Here is a 23,992-nt window from a genome sequence, read left to right on the forward strand (position 1 = left end):
TTTGCATTTCTACTTTCTCATCTGTTTTGTACTCATAAATTTGGGACTAAAGAACTTTCTTTAAACGGTGTTGTCTTTTGTCTATAATAAAGTGGGTGGCTCGACATGCCATGAGCACCGTGAAAGCCTGTTATTGTACAAGAAGTTTTCGGCTATTCACACGTGTTTTGGGTAATTTTTTATCGCATCATAATTTTAGGATCTCGTAATGTGGAAAAATAAAGATCTGTAACATTCAGAGTTAACACTAAGACATAATCTGTTGTATATGTTCCTTTTTTCTCAACTCGTCTTATTAGCTTTTTTTAGGGGTATCCGTGGAGTAGGCCTAAGTCAAGGATTCGGCCCAGCAGGCCGGAACGACCCGATATAATGCCAGGAAATCACTCAGCAAGGTCGGCGTTGTCGGGAGCAACTAATTAACGAGCGCTTCTTCGGGAGCCTCGCAACGATCAGCGCCACTTGGCGCGCTCTCAGCCATTCGCCACGTGTCGCGCTCTGGACGCTCCCTTGGGATTTTGTTTTTTTATTTTTTCGCACGCGTTTTCGGCTTTTAAACGGTTTTTTTTTCGTTTTTTTCGACGTTTTGGTTTTCCCCCGGTCTTTCTTAACTTTTCGATGAAAAAAAAAATTGCGCGAATAAACGCGTTTTCTTTTTTTTTCTTTCGCGAAAGTCACGGTTTTTCTTCCGCAAGAGGCACGGTTGTGCTTTATCGAGAGTCACGGCCGTGCCTTTCGGAAACGAAAAAAACGCGTTTTCTATTTTTTTTTCTTTCGCGAGGGTCACGGTTTTGCTTCCGCGAGAGGCACGGTTGTGCTTTCGCGAGAGGCACGGTCGTGCCTCTCGGAAAGGGAAAAACAAAACGCGTTTTCTGTTTTTTTTCTTTCGTGAGAGTCACGGTTTTGCTTCCGCACGAGGCACGGTTGTGCTTACGCGAAAGTCACGGCCGTGCCTCTCGAAAAGGGAAAAAAATACGCATTTCTGTTTTTTTCGCGAGAGTCACGGTTTTGCTTTCGCGAGAGGCACGGTTGTGCTTTCACGAGAGTCACGGCCGTGCCTCTCGGAAACGAAAAAAAAACGTGTTTTCTGTTTTTTTCCTTCCACGAGAGTCACGGTTTTGCTTCCACGAGAGGCACGGTTGTGATTTCGCGAGAGGCACGGGCGTGCCTCTTTCGGAAAGGGAAAAAACCGTGCTCCCGGTTCGGTTTTTTCGCCCGGGTTTTTTCGTCCGGTTTTTTCGTGAAAAAAGTTCGTCAAAACCTATCAACGTGGGATCTGGTTTTGAAGATCTCGACGCGAGGAATCCAATGGTGAAAACGGTTCGAGATTTGGACGCACGGTTTAAGAGATAAAACGTTTTGAATAAACGGATCTACGAAAAAAGGGAAAACTCCCAGGTTGCAACAAGTGCCGCGCTGCATGTGCGCCACTTGTCGCGGCCTGGGAAAGTGGAGTGTTCTTTTGAACGAGTACTCATTAATTAGTGATTTCGGGCGTTGTCTCAAGATAAACTCAGCTGGGTCAGCGTCACGAAGGCTCGGTTTGGCTGCCCTTCCCCACAACGTCCACCCGACTGGACCGATCGTGGGTAATCAAGTCAAGCGTGGACAATTTGTCGTATAACTAGCAAAAGAGTCTGTGTGTTGCAATGAGAAAGAAAATAGCATATGCCCTAACCCAATAACCATGACTCGATACCTTAATAGCGTATCTCCTTCACATCCTCGCTGACAGTGGCCTCGGTGCTTACACATGACAATGCATTTGAATGTGGTCAGTCCTAAGACGTCTCTCGCTATCTTCACATAAGATGAGAAATCTGCTTTATTTTTTTCCTGTGAGGTACGTCGAGACGTGCATGCATCATTATAGATGGTTTCTTTCGTGGCCAACACTACTGCAGGAATGCCTGGCAGTGGTGGACGGCAAAGCCCAGCAGTGGTGAGCCGGGCTCTTAAGGGCCGCCCACCACTGACCTCCCGCCACTACTAACATGGCATCAGTGGCGGGCATATGTTCCAGCGGCGAGCGACTGTCTGCGCCCGCCAGTGATACATTACGGTAGGCAAAAAGAAAAGAAAAAAATGTCGACATCATTTTTGGCAGCCATGGCAACATTTTCAGTATAGTAAAGTCATAAATAGCACACTTTAAACACGCACTTTAGTTTAATAATTCTCTAATGTATAATACTTACACATCACAATATAATACGTACACATGATAATATAATAAGTCTCCTCTATTTATAGGAAAATGGGGGTAGTGTTGGAGACTACAGTTTTGCCCTTTGGGCCACAACATAGAGTGAGGGGCATCATAGTCTTTACAGTGAGTCCATCAGGAATTTGTGTCCCAACTATCCCAATAACTCATCTCTCATGAATATATATTGAACTCATTCCCTAGGGCACCTTGTTGGTCTTGATTATAGGAAAATGGGGGTAGTGCTGAACTCATTCCCTAGGGCCACTGCTCGCCGGCGTGCCGCCCTTGCTACCGGGTTGCATCAAACCTCCCCCCTCCCCCGGGACCGCCGTTCCAACAGCCCCGGCGACCTTGTAGCGCGTCTCGCCGCGATGGCTGTCGCAGCTCACAGCGGTGACCCATCACGGCTCTCAAAAAAGCTTTGGCTGTCGCATGCTCGGAATTGTTGGTTCCAGCAAAACTGGATGCTGGTTGAAGCAATTTTTCTCACCAGTTGAATCAAAAATTGTTCTGCAGATCCCAACAAAGAAGAATGCTTTGCATCTCTGGAAAACACAGGCTCCAGAAAAGAAAAGATACTGGTTGAAGCAAAAACTGCTCGCCGATTGTAGAAGAAATGGCTTGCCGATCCCAACAAAGAAAAATGCTTCCGTACTCGCATCCATGGAAAAATCGCTGGTTCCAGCAAAAATGCCTGATGGTTCCACCAAAAACAATGGCTGGTTGAAGCAAAAAACATGAGTCGCGAACTCACATGTCATGAAGATGGATGTACCAAAAATCCACAAAAACACCGGTGGTAGCAAAAACCAAAATGGTTGTAGCAAAATGGCTCGCAGGTTCCAGCAAAAAACACCGTGGTAGCAGATTTTGGGTAGGTGGGTTGTAGCAAAAACGGACTGGTTCCAGCAAAAACAAAACATGGTTGTAGCAAATTCGTGCTGTAGCAGCCATGGAGAGCAGAGCACCCAGCCGCGGGCTGCCATGGCGACGAGCGCTTGCAGCACCGTCGTGAATGCAGCCCGCTCAGTTCCGGTCAGCGCTCGCAACAGCGGGCGGCCATGGCCACGAACGTTTGTTGCAGCGGTCACCGCTTGCAACAGCGGGTTGCTCTGTTTCCAGCACGGAACGGCCGGACACTCCTCACCTCCGCAGTAACTCCGGACACCGCTCGCCAGAGCAGCAGATCGTCGGGATCGGAAAAAATGAAGGGTGCGGTGCTCATGGCTTGTTTACCAGAGAGATGAGGGGGAATAGATGAGGATCGCGCTGGAAGAAAGAAAAGTAGTGGGCGAAAAGAGATAAGACAGGGTCCCACGAGATTATGTGTCGCTGGGAAAAAGGAAACACATCGGACGCGTGGGTGAGGCGCCGGCCCAAGCTTCGGCCGACCTGCCGATCCCAAACATTTCCCATTTCTAAAGCAGGAAAACGCTGCTGCATTAGTAGAACTACTGCTTCAACCGGAAACCAGTCCCATATCCGAAAATTTCCCCCACCGAGCCCCGTGTCGGTCCCTCGCGGGGCGGCCTGGGCGCAAAACCCTAGCCGCTGCAGACCGCGCACCCCCACCACCCTTCTCCACGCCGCCGCCGGGCAAAGCCCGCACGGCGTCTGGCGGCGGGCCTTCTCTTCACTTTTGCCTGGTGCTGGAGCTGCGCGGGGCTGCTCTCTTGGGCGGATGAGGCGCTCGACGGTGCAGGTGCTGGGCGTGAGCGCGGCGCCGCCTGGCACGCACTGGAGGCGGGGCGACACGGCCTTGCAAGCTAGAGGCTTGGGGGGTGCGTGCGAACTGAGGGACGCTGTCGTGTGGGCGCGCGTGGATCTGGCGTGCCACACTCGCGGCGGCGGGTATGGCGTATGGCTGGGCGCGGGACGGCGCGCCAGAGCTGCGCGGAGGCGTCTGGGTGTTGCAGGAGCGTCAAGCTCCTTGGCGTGGTGACCAAGGGCCGAGCCCGATCGGGGCATATCTGCTTGCGCGGCGTGCATTTGGCTTCCCCGGTGCAGATCTGTTGGGTAGCTGGCCGGCGACCTCCTGGGTGCGGCCTGAGGGTGAGATGTGAAACAGTGCCTGTGCGCCATGGAATTGGTATGCAGGAAGAGCTGGTTGGGTCACATGTTTGGGTAGGTGGGGCTGCCGGTGAAAGCCGTACTCCGGTTGTGGCCGGATCAGTCGATGGTGGCGCCTACGGGCACCGTCCCCTTGTTGGAGGCATCGATGTTGTAGTCCCTCCCTTCCCTTGCTCGACATTCTCGGGGGAAACCCTAGGTCCGGTCAGCCGGGTCGGATGATAACGACACTATCGGCTTTGCTCGTTGTCGTGTCTCCTCTTGAGGACATCGTCTTGAAGATAGACTCGGTCAGAGGGACTCAGTTCTCATGTAGGTGGTTGGCGACGGCTTGTGTAGCATCTCCGTGCGAGCAGCAGAAGCACCCTCTACATGCAAAGTGCCTCAGGCGACTTATGTCTGCCAACCTCACGGGATTGAGGCGGCATATGTTTGCTCTTTCGGACATAGCGTTCCTCTTTGATGTCGTCAAGTTTTTTGGATATGCTAGTGGCAGCCAAAATTGATACAACGGTTTTCGGAGTGCACTTTGGTAGTGGTGAAAGCGGTCGAGTGCCTGGCCGGGTGTGTTGTGGGGTGTTGGCCTTCTGACGTGTTGTATGTTTCGTGGTGCTTTAGGCCTAGTCTTGTTAGGTGTTGTTTAGGTTTTCGCCCGGTTTTCCTCGATAAACTGAGTAACGCCTTTCCATTTCTTTCTTTTTAGCGCTCGTCTTATGCGATGCATTACTCCTATGGGGGTGTTGCTTGTAATACCCTTTTCTGATCCATGAATTTGGCAGCTCTCGTGCCAACATTAAAAAAAAGTCCCATATCGAAATGATGCGACCACGGCCTGAGCACCCATATGCTCATGAAAGCTGACTCGGTGGATCCGATGGCTGATGACGCATCCTGAGGGATCGATCGAGTGGCTGGGGAGGCGGTTGATCCCGCGAAGGGATCGGCCGGATGATGCGTAGCATCGGGCTTGCCCAAATCTGAACCATATTGAGCCCCGCACGGAGCGACAGCGGAACGTTCTTTGTACAAAGTCCTTGCCTTCCGTAGTAGCATGAAATCAAGCCAGTCGTATTAATTGGAAACTCTATGTACACACGTATAGGAAACAGCAACGCAACGGGCTTGGACACAGCGCAGCGACGGACTCGTACACGTAGAGGGCGGGACGTGGGAACTCCGTATATTGCAAACCTCCCGAGACTCGACCCGACGTCGAAAGTGCAAACCCCCGATTTAGATCGCCTCGCCAACTAGTAATCCAAGTCTCTCCGTCACCCGAAGCCGACCAACAAACAAGCCGATTGATCGATGGACACCACAACACCGACGACCGAGAAGATGCCGTCGCCTAGCCTCATCGAACGGGTCCGCCGTCACGCAATCTCCGGCGGCATCTTAGGCTCCGCCGTGTACTTCTCCCAGGGCGCCACCAAGTCGCCGAGCGGGAGCCGCCTCTTCGGCGGGGCTCTGGCGGTCCCGAGGAACGTGCTCAGGATCGGCAGCTTTGCGGCCTGGTATGGCGCCGCCAAGTCGGTCAGGTGCGCCGTGGCCCCAGACTACCCCTTTGAAACCACGGTCGCCTGGGGCGCCACCAACGCCCTATTCGCCATGCGCCACGGGAGGCGCGCGGCCTGCCGATCCGGGCTCAGAGGTGCGGCCCTAGGCGTGGTCGCCGACATGGCCCAGTATGGCGTAAAACGCTTCCTTGCCTCACGGCGGTCACGGGCAGAGGAGCGCCGCATAGCCCGTGAGTCGGCTGCTTGCCCGGCTGGGATTCCCGCCGACACATGTCATGCTTGATCCATGTTACTTTGTTTGTGTTTGAGGAGTACTTTGCATGCCTGTCAAACTGTAATTTTTTATCCATAAATTAGAGTATATGAAAGCGAATATATATTCTTGTAGAGTGTTACTGTTACAAGGCATGGGCGCAAGTAGCTATAGCTAGCAGGTGTTCCTATGGAAAATTATGTGCAATAAGAAACTGTGTTTCCTGGCCCATCCACTCTTCCTTAATTCTCTCATGCGAGCAAAATTTAGCATCTGGTTCTTTCGCAGAATTTTTAACCTCTCAAAATTATACATAATACTGCCACACTGAACTCGAAAGCACTCAAAGTAAACCTAACTTGTCACGCAATTAACCCCAATCCTCGTCGCAGAAGATGTCACCTTGCCCTTGTTGGAGCCCAGTGCCTTGGCACCGTGGGCACCCGTTGAGCTCAGCAAACCACTCCCCTCTCGCCTTTTCTTCACCATGCACGCTGGGCAATAGCCCTCGGCCTCGCTTGTGGTGTCAACAATGCTTGATTGTGAGGTGCTCCTCGACCAAGAGGGGGTAAACGTAGATGACGACGAGTGCGCCCTCATCGACACGCTCCGCCACGAGTTGCTCCTCGATCTCGCACTCGATGACCAATTACCATCATGTATATTCCAAAACGATCAATATTAAAGCAAAATATATATCGACGGAGAATCATACTGATCTGGCTTACAATCATATGGGAGACGGATGCCTCATTGGCCTCCGTGCCGCGCGGGCCGCCCCTGTGCAAGGCGGCACCGAGGGTAGCCTCCATTACCTTGCTACCGCGCCTTCGCCGCCGTCTCACGCGCAAACGCCATCTCCCGGCCACTATGCATGCCGCCGTCCCCGACCACCGCCCCTGCCATCAAGGACGGCGGCCCGCGCATCCTCCGGACAGGTGGCCTGGTAGAGCAAACTCGGAATTGATTTCGGATAGCTGGTTTTGCTCATCCCACAACAGATCTAGACCGCAGATCGGACGGTGCGCATCGTGAGTTTGGGCCAAATTCAAAAATATGCTCTGGCCCAAATTGTTTTAGCCATGAAACTATTTCTATTTTAAGGCTAGGTGATTGCCGAACTTTGCTGTCCATGGAACTATCTAACCAATGACCAGTTTTTTCAAGGGACCAAATTTTGTATTAGGATTCTATTTTATCCAGCGCGTTCTTTTCGTGTTTTAGGTTTTATAAAAATGTGAAATTGCGTGAAATTATATGGAAATCATGTTTACCTTTTCTAGATAACATATAAACTACGACTATTTTGTACTACAATGATTTTGTATTCCATAGAAGGAACATCACCCTTCGATCGATGAAATTGTTTGAGGGATAGGTCCATGATGCGAAGTTTATACTCTAATGATCTTTTTGATTCTTTTACATGTATTTTTGCCCCGGGAATGCACAAAAATTAAGATGATGTATCGTTTATACTACAATATATTTATGACAGAGAAAAGCAAATAAACATGGATGAAATAATAATAATAATTATTATTATTATTATTATTATTATATTAATAATGAATTATCCTTCTGTGAGAGGGGGCATAGGTTTGCTTTTGCGAGAGACACAGTTGTCAAACAGGTTTTTTTCTACCACGTGGACAAACAGGTTTGCTTATGTACAAGTTCATGCTCTAGCTAATGGAACCAAAAAACCGATCTGATGGAAGAGATTAGGCAATACATTTATACGTCAATAGCTTCCACGAGAGGCACATATTTGCTTCTCGTGAAGAAACATGTTTGCTTCTGGTGGGGGAAAAGCGTGTTTATGTGGGCGGAGCAGCGTTCTCAACGTTGAAGAGGAGCGTTTATGTGGGCTGAGCAGCAATCTCAACTTTCAAGAGCAGCGTTTATGTGGAGGAGAGAGTTCCCTAGCCGCAAAGGGATAAGGAAGGAGAGAGAAATCCTAGATTGGTTCTCAACTTTCTGTTGACTAGGAAAGGAGACAGTCTAGCGATCGAACACCGGCGCGTGCCATCATCACTTTATAGTGAGAGTATCTCCAACAGCCGCCCAACGCGAGGCGTGTTAAAAATGCGTTTGCAGCACGCCGTCATCTGTTTTGGCGCGGCGGGGAGCGCTGGCTTCAGCGGCCGTTGTAAATTTTAGCGCGGGCGTAGCTCTAGCAGGCGCGCTAAAATACAGCGTGCGCGAGCAGCCGACGCTTGCCATATGTTGTATTTTGAACACAAAATGAATTTCAAACATCAAAACAAAGACATTGCATAATTTAATTATATCACACAAACAAGTTCATGATGATATAAAAGTTTATGCCCACAAGTTCAAATTCATGCCCACAACATCATCCAACCAAGTTCAAAATTCGAACCAAGTTCATGACACAAAATTCACACCAACGAATGACACATCAACAATCAAGCCTCGTCCTCATCTTCCTCCAATTCATCCTCCTCCTCCGAACACGATTCTTCCTCCTCATCTTCATTGTCGCGCACCGCATCATCATGTGTAGCTCGGAAGGTGTTGGCAAGATCTTCAACCGCATCTTCATGCGAAGGTGTGAGAGGCACACCGGAAGACATTCCGCCCATGCTGCCTAGAGGTGCTCCCATGCCTCTCATGAGAGACGCAAAACTCATGCCTCCCATGCCGCCCATGCCGCCCGGAGGTGCTCCGAAGCCACCCATGCCTCCCATGGTCTCCATGGTAGCTCCAAAGCCACCCATGGGACCCATGCCGCCCATGGTAGCTCCGAAGCCATCGATGCCTCCCATGCCGCCAAGGCCACCGCCACCCATACCGCCAAAGCCACCGCCACCCATGCTGCGAATCATGGCTCTTTTTTGCATCAAGACTTCTTCACGGGCAAGATTGACATACTCCTTTTGCGCCTCATTGAGGATAGATGTGTCCATGAAGAACAAGTACTTCTCCCAATCCAACAACCTAGATTGCTCCTCCATGCCCACCTTCCTCTCCTTCAATGTCACCTTCCTCTCCTCGGCCGCCACCCTCCTCTCCTTGGCCGCCAACCTCCTCTCCTCGGCCGTGGCATCTTGGTTCCTTGCCATCTTCCTCACCTCGTTCGCTTCTTTTATTGCCTTCACAATAGCTTCCATAGCATTTTTGAGCTCATCATCTCCTTTCCTCTTCTTCTTTTTTTTGCGTCTTTCTTGCACCCATCCGGTCGTTTTGGCTTCGAGTATGAAACCGAGTTTGGTGTGGGGCTTCTCTTGCCGTCATCACTTGATGCCTCCTCCTCATCATCATCCAAATCAATTGTTCGCTTGTGTTTGTTGCTCATATCCAAATCATCCATATCATCACGCTTCTTTCATTTCTCATCATCCTTCAATGTTTCATAGCAATGAGGCAAGGTAAATGGTCTCCCTTTCTTGATCTTCTTCTCCTCTCCTTTGAACAAGTTTTGTGCAATATTGAACTACATAAAAACAAAACAAGTTAGCACTACAAACACCAACAACAAGCATGATGAACATGGATGAAAATGGCACTTACCCTATCTTCATGATTAGTGCCACTTGGGTTCAACTTGTCAATCGCCTTTTGTGCGGCCGCCCACTTTTGACAATCTCGGTTGATTGTCGACCACCGGGAGCGAAGAGATCGTTCCGAGCGGTCAATTCCACTCTTGTTGTGTAGATCAAAGTGCTCCTTCATCCGGTTCCAATAACATCTCTACTTTGATCACCTCCAATGGATGGATCCCTCGACACTTGCAACCAAGTATTGCATAGCAAAACGTCTTCCTCATTGGTGTAGTTGCCTCCTCTTCCTTTCGGTGCGTCGACAATGCCCTCACCATCCTCGTCCACCTCGAACTCATGGTCATCGAAATGCATGTCATTGGTTTGAGACCAATGCGAATTGTTGGAGCCAACACCCATAGTTGACATATATACCTCATCATTGAAACTACAAAGTATATACAACGAAGCAAATAAGCTATCTATATGTATGCATTCGAAAAATAACAATAACAAAAAGTTGGCGAAATTTTATACCTTTGAGGCATTTCCTCGAACACCTTGTGCGCGCCGGCCTCCGGCTCAACAAGTGAGCTCGTCGGCGCTTCGGTAGCCGCCCGCCCGTCGCTCTCCCTGCAAGCTTCTTCCTCGACGGCTTCGAGGAGCCGGAGCCGTCCGCCATCTTATTCTTCTTCGCGGATACCTTGCCCTTCTTCGGCCGCGCCGCATTTGGGAGCTTTGAGAGGGGGCACGTGACTTCACGGCGGGCGCCAGCGCTACGCCACCCGCCGCCGAGGTCATCCGTGGCGGCATGAAAAGGCCGCGCGCAATGCCGGTGCTTGGAGGAGCTCCGGCGGAGGCTAAGCCAAAGCTCCCCGCGCTAGGGTTTGCGGCGGTGGCGGCGGCCGCGGAGGGGACGCGGGTGTAGGAAGGGGTGAGGGGGGTGCCGGCGCGGGCGTCCATCGGGGTAATTCGCCGGCGGCGGCACGGGCGGGGCGAAGGTGGCGCGGCGGAGAGAGTGCGGCGCGAGTGCTCGAGTGTGCTGCGCGCGGAAGCGGGCGCACCAAATACACAGCGCGCGAGGGCGATTCGGACCGCGCACCCAACTCTATATGCCGTGTGCGCTTATTGCACGTCCGCTGAAGCCCCTATATCGATTGCACGCGCGTTAAAAAGGACAAATTTGTGGCGGGCGCTTATTTAACGCGGCCGTTGGAGATGCTCTGATGCAAAACGAAGACACATTGTGCCTCCCGGGTCACAAGCGAGGGAGTCCAAAAAATACGTATGACGCGCGCGTGTTTCCCTCCTTCGGTTGCTCCCAACAAACAAACAAGTGATGACTGGTGCTACCGATCGATACACCCGCTCGTACAAAGTCCTTGTCTTCCGTATAGGTATGAGTCAAGTCAGTCGTATTGAAAGGAAACTCTATATACGCACACGCGTACTGGAATTCTGGAAACAGCAGCGCAACGGGCTTGGAAACAGCGGACAACCGACTCATAGTGCATGTAGAATGCAGGATCGACGTGGGAAGTGGGAACTCCATATATTGCCGTCTGCGCTAGACTCGACTCTGGACGACCGAAGCGCAAACCCCCGATTCAGATCGCTTCGCCAATTCGTAATCCAAGCCACAGCCACCCCCACCTCGCTCCACCGCCAGAAGCCAGCCGATGGACACGACAGGGCCGACGACCGAGCAGCCGCAGCCACCTAGCGTCATCCAACAGGTCCGCGGCCACGCAATCTCCGGTGCCATCTTCGGCTCCGTATACAAGTTCCTCGAGGGCGCCACCAACTCGCCGAGCGGGAGCCGCCTCTCCGGCGGGGCTCTGGCGGTCCGCAGCAACACGCTCAGGATCGGCAGCTTTGCGGCCTGGTATGGCGCCGCCAAGTCGGTCAGGTGCGCCGTGGCCCCGGACTACCCCTTTGAAACCACGGTCGCCTGGAGCGTCACCGACGCCCTCTTCTCCGTGCGCCACGGGCTGCGCGCGGCCGGCCGCTCCGGCCTCAGAGGAGCCGTCGTTGGCGTGGTCCCCGACATGCTTGAATATAGCTTACAACGCTACCTTGCCTCGCGTCCACGGGCAGACGATCGCTGCATCCCACCTGAGTAGGCTGCTTGCCCGGCCGGGATTCCTGGCGCGACACGTCTTGTTTGATACTTTGGTTGATGTTAGTTTGTGTTTACTTTGCTTGCTTGTCAAACTGTAATTTTTCATCTATAAATTAAAGTATAAAGCCAATATTCTTGTAATGTTATTACTGTCAAGGCATCGGCCCATCAGTACTCTCGTTCTCATGCGAAACAACCGGGCAAAACTTTCGGACAAAGAAGCAGAAGCGTAGCCCTTCTCTAAAATTTTAACTCCTTAAACCATGCATCTCCCCAAAACAATTTGCACTCCATCTCAACACATCCACATCAAGAAAAAAATAACACCCACACCGAGCTTCGGCTACCACCCCCTCCTCACAAACCACCCTCAACTGTCAGCACCTCGTGTCGTGCGTCGAGTTTCGTAGCCCTTTTGCGGACCATGCCCACCTCAACGCACTTGCCTCTCCTCGCCTTCTTTCCATGCATGTTCCCTTATCGCTGCTTCCGCTGGAGACGACAAGCTCATGTAGCGGCCATCACATCGTGTACCTGTGCCGAGACCCCAAGGACGCATTTGTGTCTCGGTGGCACTTTGGCAAGATCTACCAGGGTTTTGGCATGGAGCTGGACGGAGTCTATTGTTTGTTCTGCGAGGCTGCGAGGGGCTCTCACCCTACTGCCCTTTGTGGGAGCACTTGGGGTACTAAATCAAGGAAGACGCAGTAAGAGTCATGCAGAAGCTTTTTTTTCTCGGCGTTCCATTCAAGGGCTCTGTTTCCTACTCTAGTCTTTTCGAGGGAAAGAAGCTTCGTTAAACAGTGATATCTTTAATGTTAAATCAGTAGAGGATTATGTGTTTGAGTCAAATCATATAGTTTGAGCCTATTATATAAACTAGAACAGTGTGATATAAAAAGTCAGGCAAAAAATGGTTAGTGCACAACTCTATCAAGACACCACATTACGGAGTGCAGTTGAGCTTAATTACCGTTTTGAAGATAGACATCAAATACATGCAAAAACCGGAAAACATCGTGATATATTCATGTAAGTGCGTGATCATACCTTTTCGAAGACTATCATGTCAAATCAGAATTGAATTAGATAGTCGGCGAAGACATGAAAAAGGAAGTCGACTACGAAATTGAAATCAAACATGACACTTATTCTGTTGTTGACCATTTCCGGATTGTTTGTCTTGTCGGCTAAGACCGGTATACCATATATCACATAGATTACCGCTTTGAATAACATAGCCAGGCAGGATGTCTGCTATATCCATTGGCGACCATGACCGCGTAAAACACAGGTTGCTTCATTGGATATTTATAATAAACTTTAATACTTATTTGTTTTATAATACTGTAGTTTTAATTACTCCCTCTGATTTATATTACCTATCGGAACTTTAGTACAACAGAGGGAGTTGTAAAATTTTGTATTATTTAGCTAGCATAGTTAACGACATAAAAATGTTCCTAAATAATATATATAGTGTTCTCTCTTTGTTATGCAGTTTAATATATATTTACATGTGTGTGTTCATATATATATATTAATATTATTAAATATCATGGTGAAGATTTATAAAGCATACAATTTACAAAAAATATCAATAGTGGTCTCTAGTGTACTAGTATTAGGTAAGATTATATAGACTTCTACCGTATGCCAAATTTGTCTTGCAAGTTGGGTTCATTAATAAATAGACAACATGTGTATGATTTTACTTGCACTTCAAATAGCATAAATATTATAATCATCAAAGAACATCAAATTTGCAGTCTACTTTTTGAGGCAAATGATTTGGTATTTGATATGCTCATCTAGAATATGATTAGTTTAATTTGGTGCGTACCAAAGCCTCCTCTAATTTATTAAATAAAAGTTATGCATTAAATTAAAGATAGAGATGAAACTTATTGAGAAAGGCTTTGAGGTAGTAGTGGTGGTCAACGAAGGCGGGAAATATAATATGCCATGTGAGTGCTTCCTGTGTGTGGGTGTATTGGTGTTGGTTGTGTGCTGGAGACACACCTCCCCACTCCCTCCAACGATACTCAGACCGCCGGGATAGGGTCTAGTCCGTGAGGACCTTATTTCATCTCTAGGGAGCTGAGCTATCGCTGCCACACCTTCTTAAGCAGGACACAAACTCTGGTCGACGTAAAACATGCCTAAAACCGAAAGCAGGAACCCTACCATCAACAAGGGCCGGGGTCCGCTATGCCTCCATGGCCCTAAGGCCACCGGAGATGAGCCGGACCAATGACGGCGCACTGATGGAAGGTCAAGAAACCCTAATCACCCATGGACTCGCGACAAGAGGTGAAGGAGTACGCATGCAAACTAGAGCGATTTGCTCAATACTTTCTTAATATAAGGTGCAAAATTACTGAACCGTAGAGAGAGCAGCATGATGTGTATGATCATGCCATTCTGCCAAACAACTAAATAAACATGAGCCAAACACAATTGAGAAACATGGGGAGAAACATATGGTTTCTTTCTTTCCAAGTGTAATTGTTGGACGATTGTACACTCTGAACATCGTCACAAACACAATGAATTTGTTTCTGTCAGCGACGCTAACCAACAGGAGGCAAGTCCTGAAGATCGAAAACGGGAGGCAAGCCCTGAAGATGGACACCAAGCGACAACAGGTTCAGATACTGTTCCACATCCGGCAAATGACGAAACAGCAGCTAGGCCCAAGACTCTGAGTGGGCCTACGGCGCGGACCACTCGAATCAAGACGAAGCCCAAGTGGAACGACGGCCCAGAGTGGACTCGGTAGTTTAAATACAAACTTGTAATGTTCGGTTGTACTCAGCTAGGATTTGGACGGCGGCTTCGGCCGAGCTGTAAAGAGCGGTGGCTGTGAGGGAGATTGGGAGGAAATACACGTCGCCGAACTCCCTTTCGCCATGAACCCTAGCTTCTTCCCCTAGATCGATTCTGGTGCTTACACTTGGTATCAGATTCGGCGGTCCTGGCGCTTCCCCAACATCACCACGAGATGCGGTGGCGGGATCGACAGCGAGCGGCGGCGATGGAGAAGCTGTCGGAGGATGGGCGTGGCGTGTACGAGCTTCTCCGCGCGGATCTCGCGGTCGACCTCGACAAGCGTTTCAAGGAACAGGGTGTGGATCTCCTCAAGGCCATGGAGAAGCTGATCGCTACGAGTACCACGACCCTTGACGGCTTGATTTCCTCGCGAATGGACGGGGTCCGCGATGAGCTCATGCTGGACTTGGAGCAGATCCGCGGCAACAGCTCGAAGGCGAACCCTTCGCGACATGAAGCTCCCTCACCATCGGGCTTGGCTGGAAATGGTCGCGGCGGTGCCCCGACTGATTCCCTCGGCTTCGACCACGATCACCGGGGGAAGGCGCATAATACTTATGTCCCTCCTCCGGTCAGAGGTGTGCGCGAGTCCAGTCTACAATTCCGTCATTCTATGGGCCGTGAGGCGCATTCCTTTGATACTGCTGATTCGTTTGCATTTGGTGCTCGCTTGGAATTGCCGAGATTTGATGGAGCAAACCCGCGCTTATGGAAAACGCGTTGTGAAGATCAGTTCCGCTTGTGGTGTACTCCGACTCATCGGTGGATCTCCCTGGCAACGGCTCAATTTGAGAGTGCTGCTGCTCGCTGGTTGGAATCTATGCAGCATCGTCAACCGCAGGCAAGTTGGTCTAAATTATGTCAGAGTTTGCAGAGCCGTTTTGGCCGAAATCAACATCATACATTGTTGCGTCAGTTGTTACGGATTGCTCAGACGTCCTCCGTAGCTCATTATGTGGAGCGTTTTGCTGATTTGTATGATCAATTGTCTGCGTATGAGGAGGCACAAAATTCATTGCATTACACTACCAGGTTCCTTGATGGTCTTAAACCTGGTGTCCGTGTTGCCGTTGCTCTGCAGAAACCACGTGATCTGGATGCAGCATATGATTTAGCCCTGTTGCATGAGGAGTTGGGGGAAGGAATTACACCTCTGAATCAAGTTCCAGCTGCTAAATCGGGTCATATGCCTTTACCACTGCCACCTCACAGAACTCGTAGTTATGAGGATAAACGCGGTTTGGAAGTTCAGAAACCAGTTCAGACTGAAGATAAGTGGTCTGCCTTAAGGAATTTTCGTAGGTCTAAGGGATTGTGTTTTGTTTGTGGTGAGAAGTGGTCCAAGGATCATGTATGCAAATCATCAGTTCAGCTGCATATAGTCCAGGAACTTATTGATCATATTCAATCAGAAGAAACAACATCCACTGACAGTATTGCTCAAGATTCAGGGATGATTAGGCATAGCAACAGTGCTTTTTCTTCCCTTGTGTTATTGGTCAAGAAAAAAGAAGAAGGCACTTGGAGGATGGTAATTGATTATAGACACTTGAATGCCATAACGCTGAAAAGCAAATATCCAGTGCCTGTCATAGATGAACTTCTGGATGAGTTGGCAGGAGCTTGTTGGTTTTCTAAACTGATTTAAAAGCTGGATATTATCAGATCAGGTTAGCACCAGGGGAGGAATATAAAACAACCTTTCAGACTCATAATGGCCATTATGAATTTAATGTAATGGGCATGGGTCTGACAGGAGCACCAGGAACATTTCAGGGGACAATGAATTTGTATCTTTCTCCTGTTTTGAGGAAGTGTGCATTGGTATTCTTTGATGATATCTTGGTATTCGGTAAAACATTGAGAGAGCATTGGAAACATTTAGATGAGGTGCTGTCTATTTTGCACAAGGAGCAGTGGAAAGTGAAAATGTCTAAGTGTGACTTTGCTCAACCCAAGATAGCATATATGGGGCATGTCATTTCTGCAGAGGGGGTGTCTACTGACCCTGACAAGATAGTGGTTGTTCAGCAATGGCCTACTCCACAGAATGTGAAGGAGGTGAGAGGTTTCCTTGGATTGAGTGGTTACTACAGGAAATTCATTAAACACTATGGGATAATTGCAACACCACTGACTGACTTGCTTAAGAAAGGAATTCCTTTTGTCTGGACCAGTATAAGAGAGGAAGCTTTTGTAACACTCAAACAAGCACTGGTGTCTGCTCCTGTGTTGGCCTTACCAGATTTTACCAAGCCCTTCATGATAGAAACTGATGGTTGTGAATATGGTATTGGTGCAGTGCTGATGCAACAAGGCCACCCATTAGCATTTGTTAGTAAAACATTGGGCCCCAAGAACAGAGCTCTGTCAGTGTATGAAAAAGAATATTTGGCTATCTTGTTAGCAGTGAATAAATGGAGGCCCTATCTGCAAGTACAGCAGTTTATTATCAAAACATATCAAAGGAGTTTGGCCCATTTACAGAATCAGAGATTGCATACAGTCTGGCAGCAGAAATGTCTTACTAAGTTACTGGGATTAAATTATCAAATTCAGTACAAACAAGGTGTGGAAAATACTGCAGCTGATGCTTTATCTAGAAGGCCTCCAGATCAATCCCAACTATATTCCATCTCCAGTAATCAACCTGCTTGGCTCCTTGAAATTATAGATAGTTATCAGCATGATGAGAAAGCTTTAGCTATATTGCAACAATTGGCTATCCAACCAGCTTCTAAACCACCATACAGTCTGGTGCATGGGCTGCTGAAGAATAAGCAGAGCATTTGGATAGGTCCTGTCCCTGCCCTCCATCAGAAAAATTTTGCTGCCTTCCATGATAGTCCCTTGGGTGGGCATTCAGGTTTCCCAGTTACATACAAAAGAATACATGCTCTTTTCTCTTGGCATGGGATGAAGAAGTTCATTTTGACTCAAGTATAGTCTTGTTTAGTTTGTCAGAAAGCTAAACCTGAAAGGGTTCCTTATCTTGGTCTGCTGTCACCATTGCCAATGCCTCACCGGGCTTGGGACACTATTTCAATGGATTTTATCAGTGGTCTTCCTCAATCTTCTCAATATAACTGCATCCTGGTTGTGAATGATAAGTTTTCCAAGTATGGCCACTTTATTCCCTTGAAGCATCCTTTTAATGTTCAGAAAGTGGCTGAGGTATTTCTGGATAATGTCTACAAGTTGCATGGAATGCCAAAGATCATTATTTCTGACAGAGATCCCATTTTTACTAGTGCTTTCTGGAAATTGTTGGTTACTAGAACAGGAACTCAACTTAATATGAGCACAGCAAATCATCCTGAGACAGATGGGCAGGCTGAAAGAGTGAACCAGCAGGTTGAGTGTTATCTTAGGTGTTTCATCAGTGCTCAACCTAACAAGTGGAGTAAATGGATATCTTTGTGTGAATTCTGGTATAATTCTAACTGGCATTCTGCTCTGGGGAAGTCTCCTTTTGAAATCCTGTATGGGTATACTCCCAGATACTTGGCATTAGTGAGTCTGATACGATTGCTCCAATGGAAATGCAAGAATGGTTGCAGTCTCCTCAGGCAGTTACAGAGACAGCCAGGCAGCATCTGTTGAGAGCACAACAACGAATGAAAAGTCAAGCAGACAAGAGCAGGTCTGATCGAAGTTTTGCTGTTGGAGATCAGGTGTTCCTCAAGATGCAACCGTATGCCCAGTTGTCACTTTATTCCAGAGCAAACCATAAGCTTGCTTTCAAATTTTATGGGCCTTTTCATGTCTTGGAAAAGATAGGGAACAGAGCATACAGGTTGGATCTTCCAGTAACTAGTCGATTGCATCCTGTGTTCCATGTTTCGTAGTTGAAAAGATTTCTGCCGCGAGAAGCTGTTATCAGTCACTCACTGCCTACACCTCACGCTGCACTTCAGTTTCCAGTTGCGGTTTTGCAACGAAAGGTGTGTCAGGTGGGTAAGCGCACTGTCATTCGAGGACTGGTACAGTGGTCTGACTCTTCACCTACGGATGCAACCTGGGAAGATTTGGAGTATATCAAGCAACAGTTCCCCCGTGCTCCGGCTTGGGGACAAGCCGGCTCTCAAGGAGGGAGGATTGTCAGCGACGCTAACCAACAGGAGGCAAGTCCTGAAGATCGACAACGGGAGGCAAGCCCTGAAGATCGACACCAAGCGACAACAGGTTCAGATACTGTTCCTCATCCGGCAAATGACGAAACAGCTGCTAGGCCCAAGACTCCGAGTGGGCCTGTGGCGCGGCCCACTCGAATCAAGATGAAGCCCAAGTGGAACGACGGCCCAGAGTGGACTCGGTAGTTTAAATACAAACTTGTAACGTTCGGTTGTACTCAGCTAGGATTTGGACGGCAGCTTCGGCCGAGCTGTAAAGAACGGTGGCTGTGAGGGAGGTTGGGAGGAAATACACGCCACCGAATTCCCTTTTGCCATGAACCCTAGCTTCTTCCCCTAGATCGATTCCGGTGCTTACAGTTTCCGTCCAAATAAATTATCACAACCAAAACTTTTACAAAATGGGACACCTTCTCACCAAAGAGATGCCAGTTGAGCACAGGCTTTGAAGGCTACATCTGTCACGCAATATTCCATCATGTATTAGATGAAAAATTGTATTGGAAACAGCAACGAAACGGGCTTGGAAATCGCAGTGACCGACTCGTACCCGTTACATGTAGAGGGTTGGACCTGGGAACTCTCCAATATATTGCCAACAGACTAGACTCGGCTGTAGACGTCCAAAAGTGCAAACCCTCGATTTAGATCGCTTCGCCAACTTTGTAATCCAAGCCTCTCGGCCGCCGGAAACCGACCAACAGGTCGATGGACACGACAAGACCGACGACCGAGCAGCCGCCGCCGCCTAGCATCGTCGAGCAGGTCCGCGACCACGCCATCGCCGGCGCCATCTTCGGCTCCGCCTGCAACTTCGTCGAGGGCGCCTGGAAGTCGCCGAGCGGGAGCCGCCTCTCCGGCGGAGTCCTCGCGGTCCCCAAGAACGCGCGCAGCATCGGCAGTTGTGCAGCATGGTTTGGCGTCGTCCAATCGGTTAGGTGCGCCGTGACCCATGTGTCACCGGATTACCCCTATGAATCCACCGTCGCATGGGGCGTCACCGACGCCCTCTTCTCCATGCATCGCGGGCCGCGCGCGGTCGCCCGCTCCGGGCTCATGGGTGCCGCCATAGGAGTGGCCTTCGACATGGCCGAACATAGCTTAAAACGCTTCCTTGCCTCACGGCCACCACGGGAAGACGATCGCCGCATCCCTTCTGAGTCCGCTGCTTGCCCGGCCGGGATTCCCGACGCCACACGTCGTCGTGTTTGATTCATGTTATTAGTTTCTGTCGTCAAACTGTAGTTTTTCATCTGTAAACTCGTCGATTACAAAACTTATATTCTTGTCTTGTAATGCTACTGTTGCAAGGCATCGACGCAAGTAGCTAAATAGGTGTTCCAATGGAAATTTCTGCTGCAGCAATATATAACTGGTTCTTGGATTATCTAATGTTTGCTCATTTGTTTCTAGCAAGAAAAAAATCTTGACTAAACTTAAATAGAAGAAATTAAAAAGGCGGCTGCTAGGAATCAGCCGGCTGATCTTAGGAAAAGATAAGCCGCCTAGCCAGCCGTTGATTAGCGTTGATTTTGGCCGAACAATTCCTGGACCACGACATTGCTTTTCATCCCAAGACCCCATCTCTCCCCCGCAAGCTGACTCTAGCCAGCTATCAGGTATGTGTACGAGTGCAATTGTGCAACGCCGCATCCTCACTTCTCGTGCGACGAGCTGCAGTTGGCCAACATGCAGCACCGGCTTCTGCTTGCACCATGCAGCGTCGCTGTTCATGTCACGGCAAAACACCGACGAGCTCACCACGCCCCGGCCACGACGTATTACTCATATACGGCGTAGTCAAAACCTAGCTAGTCATTTTATGACCAACTTGGAAGATCACAAGTTTGAACAGCTGTGTGGCTTGGATCTGGTCCAGAGGAAGTCATTGACATCATACGTCGTGATTGTAACACTTGAGTTCAAGTAATACAAGTTTTTGCAAAAATAAAAATAAAAGATCAGTCGACTGGCTATTCTTGTTTACTAAATGTTTCCGTAATAAAAAAAATACTGACTTGTTACATGCTCAATAGGATGGACACCATGAGAAACAGCTGCCGCACACACCACAAGGTCAAGCGAAACCACAACCACGAGGGTTCTTCTTGATTAATTTCATTTTGGTCCGCTAGACCGGAAAACTCATGACAAAAAATGATTTGAAAAACCAGAATGCCCACCAGAATACATCATTATCGCGTCCCACCAATCAACCAGTTTACATTGACAATGTAGCTCAGGTAAACGTTGTGCACCCATCACTTCTACTTCGGTACACCCTCCTAAACAAATAGATGGTCGAGATTAACTCATACCCCTTCAAAATAAATGGCAGAATGATCTTTTTTTTTAAATACCTCACCGCGCCGAGACCTCGATACGCGGCCTGCGTACGGTTGAGCGCGTTGATATGACACGCTGGGTCGACTCACTGGGCGCGAGGACACTATCTATTGCAGAGCCTCGCGGCATAAAAATTCTGAGAAAAGGAGCAAGTTTGCACCAAGAATCAAACTCGTAACCTATTCCTTGTGATTACACTGGTTACCACTCAACTATGCCGCCACTGATGATAATCAAAAACACGAAATATATAAGAACACACTTAAGACCAATAATACTACATTCACGGGCGAATACAAGGGACTTTGACGGGGTGGAGAATATGCGCTAATCTAATTGGTGATTGGGTTGAACTATTTTACATTCATATATAGCTGGAGATCCGTAGACGACCTGAGCTATGGACATGATTCATGATTTGAGCATTTTTCAACTAGGAAAGTTACATTAAGGACTAGCTGCTACATTATTAAATAAAAACATTTTTTATTTCAAGAATATTACTAAATTTCTTTCTTTGCTTGATATATTAATTTTGGGGATTTTCCAGTAATTTGTCTACTACTTCCAACATTCTCAAATCTTTATGTTTGAATATTTCCAATTTTCTTGATGTTTTACAATTGATGTATTTCTTCTATTTTTCATTGGTCATTATTTCTTGGGAATTTCAGTTTGTCTGTCAATCTCCCAAAACTTTCATTGTTCCTTTGAATATTGCCTATCCTTCCGACATGGTATCAGATACCGCACCTTCCTTCCCTAAAAAAAAGATGCAGCACCTTCCTAACCTAAACTTTCCGCTCATTTGAGCTCGAGCTGAGAATAGCTACGTCCGTCCATATTGCATTAGCTATTGTTCACATCGTGATTTGTATTTTTTTGTTTCAAGATATGTTTTTTGAATTTGGATCAAAAAATTTGCGTCAATGGTACTCCTCAATTTTTTTTAATGCTCATTCCGCCCTTCAAAAAGTTATTTTCTAATTCTTCTAAAGAATGTCACAGAGATCAGGTGCATTAGTGCACCAAATGCTCCGGTGCATTAGATACGAAACTGCTCTACGTACGATTGTTTTTCGTTGGACACTGGTACGACCAGACAGCAGATGCTATGGCCCACAAACTGATCATCTATGATCTGTCTCTAATCATACTGAGTGTTGGACGGAAATTCATGGTATGTATAGCAAGGTTCCATTAGATATCTTCCCGTGATGCAGTGGTTGCGGCAATAAACTCCTTACATCTCTCTTGCTGGCGAGAATATCTCCTAGCATATACTCCCACCGTTAATATCCGGTCAATAGTCTGGTGTAATTAATGTACTTAATTACTAGTTGCTGTGTACTCCGTATACAATATCCTAGGATTAGCTGTATCAATCAAATGTTGGGCTAACACTAATATAAATAGAGAAGACGCTGGCTGGTGTAGACGCTGGCCTTTCCTCTCCTACTCACAAACTGAGAGAGTGAGATGGCCTGAGGCTGAGGGAGGTCTCATGTCTTGCTTTGCCTTGAGAAGCAAGCACCGTCGTCGATGCCTTTCGCCGGCGGCTACAGGTGAGCTGATCCAGTGATGATCATGGATTCTTTGTCTATCTTCTCCATGTGTTTGCTCTCCCTCACCGACTCACTCTGTGCCTAACAACTCCACGGCTTCGGCGCAGGCCACCCGCTCGACGGAATGTCTGAGCAGCTTGATGATGAGGGAAGCATGGAAACGGCTAGGGCCGGTGGTGAGGACCTCCTCAGCGCCCTCCTTGACGAGCTCCTCCTACACGTGATGTCGTTCCTGGTTTCCTGCGAGGCCGTGCGGACGTGCGTGCTCGCCAGGCGCTGGCGCACCCTCTGGAAGTCCGTGCCCGCCCTCCGCATCGACGACCCCGACACCTGCCACGGCACGAAAGGCTCCAGCACGTTTGTGAACAACCTTCTTCGCCTCCGCGACCCGGTGCCTCTGAATGTGTGTGACATCAGTTCCCATAGCTGGGGAATGGATTGGTCCGGTAAGACGTTTCGAAGAATAATCGAACCGTGGGTCCAGCATGCTGTGTCTTGCCAAGCTCGGGAGCTTCGAATCTCCTTTGTCTGCCATGCGGCCAACATGGCTCTCGTCTCCTCGCACTTGAAGACGTTGCGGTTCAGCCGCATGACCTTCTCCGGAGGCTCTCTGGATTTGTCGAGCTGGCATGTGCTAGAGGAGTTGGAGATGTCAGGTTGCGACATCTTCGTGGATGCTATCCTGTGCCTTTCATTGCAGCATCTTAACATCCACGATGGATGCTTTGGTAGTGATTACCGGACTCGTATTTCTGCCCCTAATCTCATTAGCTTGAAGCTGACTGCAATGGAAGGTCTGATTCCTTTGCTTGATGGCATGCCATCATTGGTAACATCGGTTGTTACGCCTGAAGAGATCGACGATGAGTGTGACTCTGATGATGGATCACGCGAGACTGAGGGCGCTTGTGACTCTGATGACGGATCATGTGCTGCATGTACCATGTAATGTGTTGTCAGAATGATTACAAACACCCTACAGTTTGTTTGTCAAAATTACATTATGTATGCGGTGTTAGGTTGATCTCTCTCCCGTTCGAACCCAACGGGTCGAACGGGCCCCTGACTCGTGCCCTGATCGGGGGCGCCCAACCAAACCATGGTTGATGGGCCCCTGTGACCCGCGCTATATAAACAGAGGTGGGGGCCGGGGCACGACTTACGAGATTAATCGCTGCCACAATCCCCACCTACAATCCCTACCGATCTAGGGTTAGCGCGGTGCTCACGGGAAGCTCCACCACCTCGCCCACTCTCCGCCATCGCCGTGCGCCCCAGCACCACGATGGCCTCCGGCTCGAGTTCATCCACTGCTGGAGAAGGTAGGTTCACCGAATCTAATCCTACCCTACACGATCCCATGGATCTATCAATGGTATCAAAGCCAGGTTGGGTATAGGATTTTTTCGGTTGAAATAGATCACAAAGAAAAAAGTTTC

General features: G+C 48.8%; 3 protein-coding genes across 3 annotated transcripts; all 3 read left to right on the forward strand.

The window, feature by feature from the left end:
• The first annotated feature begins 5,419 nt into the window (after positions 1-5,419).
• LOC123142075 (mitochondrial import inner membrane translocase subunit TIM17-2-like) lies at positions 5,420-6,171 on the forward strand. Its single transcript, XM_044561097.1, has one exon. It carries the CDS (start codon positions 5,588-5,590, stop codon positions 6,077-6,079), a length of 492 nt encoding a protein of 163 aa, XP_044417032.1. The 5' UTR covers positions 5,420-5,587; the 3' UTR covers positions 6,080-6,171.
• Positions 6,172-11,135: 4,964 nt separating this feature from the next.
• LOC123142076 (mitochondrial import inner membrane translocase subunit TIM17-1-like) lies at positions 11,136-11,807 on the forward strand. The gene has a single exon (XM_044561099.1). It carries the CDS (start codon positions 11,235-11,237, stop codon positions 11,676-11,678), a length of 444 nt encoding a protein of 147 aa, XP_044417034.1. The 5' UTR covers positions 11,136-11,234; the 3' UTR covers positions 11,679-11,807.
• Positions 11,808-19,273: 7,466 nt separating this feature from the next.
• On the forward strand, positions 19,274-20,029 carry LOC123142077 (mitochondrial import inner membrane translocase subunit TIM17-2). The gene has a single exon (XM_044561100.1). The coding sequence runs from the start codon at positions 19,351-19,353 to the stop codon at positions 19,852-19,854; it is 504 nt and encodes a 167-aa protein (XP_044417035.1). The 5' UTR covers positions 19,274-19,350; the 3' UTR covers positions 19,855-20,029.
• Positions 20,030-23,992: the final 3,963 nt, after the last annotated feature.

Source organism: Triticum aestivum, chromosome 6D, assembly GCF_018294505.1.
Source record: "Triticum aestivum cultivar Chinese Spring chromosome 6D, IWGSC CS RefSeq v2.1, whole genome shotgun sequence".
Lineage (NCBI taxonomy): Eukaryota > Viridiplantae > Streptophyta > Magnoliopsida > Poales > Poaceae > Triticum > Triticum aestivum.

What these genes read in the sequence shown, in the direction of transcription:
- LOC123142075 (XM_044561097.1), top strand. Translation starts at nt 5,588, where the DNA reads ATGGACACCACAACACCGACGACCGAGAAGATGCCGTCGCCTAGCCTC.
- LOC123142076 (XM_044561099.1), top strand. Translation starts at nt 11,235, where the DNA reads ATGGACACGACAGGGCCGACGACCGAGCAGCCGCAGCCACCTAGCGTC.
- LOC123142077 (XM_044561100.1), top strand. Translation starts at nt 19,351, where the DNA reads ATGGACACGACAAGACCGACGACCGAGCAGCCGCCGCCGCCTAGCATC.